The 3,563-nt window shown below is 42.4% G+C and overlaps 1 protein-coding gene across 2 annotated transcripts in view; it reads right to left on the reverse strand.

Annotated features, from left to right (window-relative positions):
• Positions 1–1,351: 1,351 nt before the first annotated feature.
• The window catches only part of LOC113828141 (uncharacterized), an 11,406-nt gene continuing 9,194 nt past the window's right edge, over positions 1,352–3,563 (reverse strand). For both annotated transcript variants that reach the window (XM_027381080.2, XM_027381081.2), the window contains one exon: positions 1,352–3,563. This exon is cut by the window's right edge and continues 1,145 nt beyond it. In XM_027381080.2, coding sequence (XP_027236881.2) covers positions 1,557–3,563 — 2,007 coding nt within the window. In that variant the 3' untranslated portion in view covers positions 1,352–1,556.

The raw sequence follows: 3,563 nt of genomic DNA on the forward strand, positions 1-3,563 counted from the left end.
AGAGAGAGAGAGAAGCAGAAATAGACATACACACACACACACACACACACACACACACACACACACACACACACACACACACACACACAGAGAGAGAGAGAGAGAGAGAGAGAGAGAGAGAGAGAGAGAGAGAGAGAGAGAGAGAGAGAGAGAGAGAGAGAGAGAGAGAAGGGGGGGGAGAAAGACGTAGAGGGAAAGAGAGGAAGAAAGAGAGAGAGAGAGAGAGAGAGAGAGAGAGAGAGAGAGAGAGAGAGAGAGAGAGAGAGAGAGAGAGAGAGAGAGAGAGAGAGAGAGAGAGAGAGAGAGAGAGAGAGAGAGAAGGGGGGGAGAAGGGCGTAGAGGGAAAGAAAGAGGAGAAGAAGAGACGGAGACAGACAGGCAGAGAGAAAGAGAGACAGACAGACAGACAGACAGACAGACAGATAGACAGACAGACAAAGAAACAGACAGAGACAGAGATAAAGGGAGAGACAGGGAGAAGACATATTCTATAACCTTTAAAAATATCTCGCCAAATATGATATGACCCAGCCCCCTCCACGAAATAGCAAGCGCTCCCACATGAGATATGGATTATGAAACGCCATCTAAAATACACGATATTTTTTAACAAATGATATATACTGGTGTGTCTACATTGTTAAATAGCAAACTGACACAAAAAATCTCCATTAGTAATGGTGTAATTATTCGATATGGTTTAACAACGGTATTTTGCACTCTGATGGTAGTTTCTTATGTGGTCTGATGGGGTGCTATTAGCGAAAAAAAGTTTGGAATACAAATTATCTTTAAATTATATTTTTTAACAATTTACACAGTGTGATCTTAAACATAGGAACATCTAAATCTCTCTTTCATGGGTGTTCCTGTCTGTATCTTTAACTCCTGACATTCGGAAACTATAAGCGATCTTCGCAGCTAGAAAAAAACGGTACTTCTGAAGTGGTTTTACGCAGGTCTTCACATTATCTTTATTATCATAATTAATCTCAAGGCCTCTTATGCTTGGGTTTCTCATGTCAAGCGAAGGTCAAGCGGTGTTCCGTTCATATCGATGTGCGTGTGTGCGTGTGTGTGTGTGTGTGTGTGTGTGTGTGTGTGTGTGTGTGTGTGTGTGTGTGTGTGTGTGTGTGTGTGTGTGTGTGTGTGTATGTGTATGTGTATGTGTGTGTGTGTGTGTGTGTGTGTGTGTGTGTGTGTGTGTGTGTGTGTGTGTGTGTGTGTGTGTGTGTGTGTGTGTTCACCTGGCTATAATTCATAGTGTTTAGTTACATTGCTCAGATAAGTATATAACTTTTTCTTTGTCATCCATGTCGCCTCTGGGTAATTTGTCAATGAAACGACGGAGAAAAATACAAGCGTAATGTAATAAAATCATACACAAAACATGAATGAACATATAAAATTAAATACATCTTACCATCAATGATAACCACATCACAGCCTAGCATCACGACTTATACTGTCTTTATGTCAGTTGAAGCATCGGCAGACACATCACAATTTCATATTCCTCTAAAAAAAAAAAACGATGTTTTGTGTTTGCAATTACGTTAGGCTCTCCAGCCAATGTTTATGTTACTCTTTTTGGCGAGGTGTTTCACTTCGTCCCTGGAGATTGTGTAATCAGACATGACACGAAACACTTTGATCTTCACTCCCTTTATTTCACCGATAAGCTGTTCCATTCCAGAAGCGGTAATCTGACAGGCTTGCAGGATGACAGAGGTATACTGATTACTGAGCCGTTTCAGAACCGCTCCCGCCCAAGTGGCTGATGCATCACTGATGCCTGATAACTTTACTACTAAGGTACCGTGATACTTTAAGTCTGGTATGAGAGACACTTCGGTGTCCTTCTTTAAATCCAAAAAGATTTCTACATACTTCAGAGTCCAACGACGTGATGGCATGAACTTTACTTTCCACCTTCTGTGTTTCCGCATGCTTTCACCAAGCTTAACTAGAGCCTGAATATCTGAGACTCGCACGAAAATGGACTGGACATTGGCGGCACTAACGAGGTTTGATGCAAAATCCCTGCCAATGTGGCCTTTCAATTCTACTAGTCTATTAACCTTTAACAAAGGCACGATGTAGTGATCACACACTTCTGTTTCCGCGGTGGCGTGAAAATCATTTTCTAAATAGATCTTCACTTTCGACTTCTCTGCTGCTGCAAGTAAAGAGACAATATTTTGTAATTCTGGGCAGCTGTTGAAGGCCGTTTTGTAGTGGACATTTATAACTACTTCAGCAGGAGCACCACCAGTTTGCTTTAATATATTCATTTTGGCTTCAGTCGTTTCCTGAGAATCCCAAGAATTGACCGTCAAAACATCTGCTTGATTTACGATCGACCCCACCATCTGACACAAAGACTGGTCATTTTCTCCCTCCCGCAGCAGATTCCACCAGATGGTGTAATCACTTGGGCACACTTTCATGTTATATAAGAACACGTACTTCAGCTGACTGGCCAGCTTCATGTTCAGTGCTCCATTCATTTTCAAGAGTCCTGCTAGATACATTAGAAGATCCCTGTATCCTGTACAGTCAATCTCATCAAAGGTGGTCCCCAGTGATCCTTGAGAAGCTGAAATGTCTGCCATGTACATAGCAGCAAGAAACTCTATGGCAGACGTATGGTGAAAAGAGAAGTGATGCCTGTTACCAGTAATTGTGTCGTTGATTTCACAGTTTAGGAAAGCTGACATTGTTTGTATGGCGTCCAAGCCTTCTTTCTCGCATATATCCATTAATTCATTAGCGTGTTTTTCACTGATGTACAACAGGTCCTCCTCCATCATGTTCCATGCTACTTTGCCGAGCTGGAGGACCCAGCGACGCACTTTACGAGTGAGAGATACTGCATGACCATCTCCCTTGGCCTCCAGTCGGGCCACCAGCTTTTGTTGACACATCTCAATAATTTTGTGGTGAAGGCGTGTAATGGTAGTGATACTGGACATTTTGGTTGAATCATCAAACCACAACACTAATAGCAATGCTAATGTTAGTGGAAGAGCAAAATGACTCATGAGAGGTTTGCAGGTTGTAGACAAGTACTCCAGAAACTTTTCTGCTTCCCTCCCTTGTGTATTTTGTGAATAAATTGAAGCAAAAACTTTTTCCACGAATTGAATTTGACTCTCGTGATCAAAACCTTCAATGTGGAGGACGATGTGATCTTCAGCCATCTGCATCAACTCTAGTGAGTGCTCAGGCCTTGTAGTGACGATGATGTGAGAGTTCGTGAATTTGTGTGTTATTTCTCTGACAAGAGCTTTCCCATGGCTATTTGCTTCGTCCATACCATCTATGGCAAAGAGAATGTTCATGTCTTGTAAGATTGGAATGATATCATTTTCACTGAAGGACCTGCAGGTGCGACACAGGAGTTGCTCCCTTAGGAACTGAACTAGTGAACTGCTGCTGACAGTCTTCATCTCAATGGCAATAACCATATCAATAGCTGACAGGCCTATGACAGTCAGTGAGCGTTTGCACCATTCGTCCAAGATGTAGCGGTGAAGGGATGTTTTCCCCGCTCCCATCAC

This window comes from Penaeus vannamei, chromosome 18 (assembly GCF_042767895.1).
Source record: "Penaeus vannamei isolate JL-2024 chromosome 18, ASM4276789v1, whole genome shotgun sequence".
Classification (NCBI taxonomy): domain Eukaryota; kingdom Metazoa; phylum Arthropoda; class Malacostraca; order Decapoda; family Penaeidae; genus Penaeus; species Penaeus vannamei.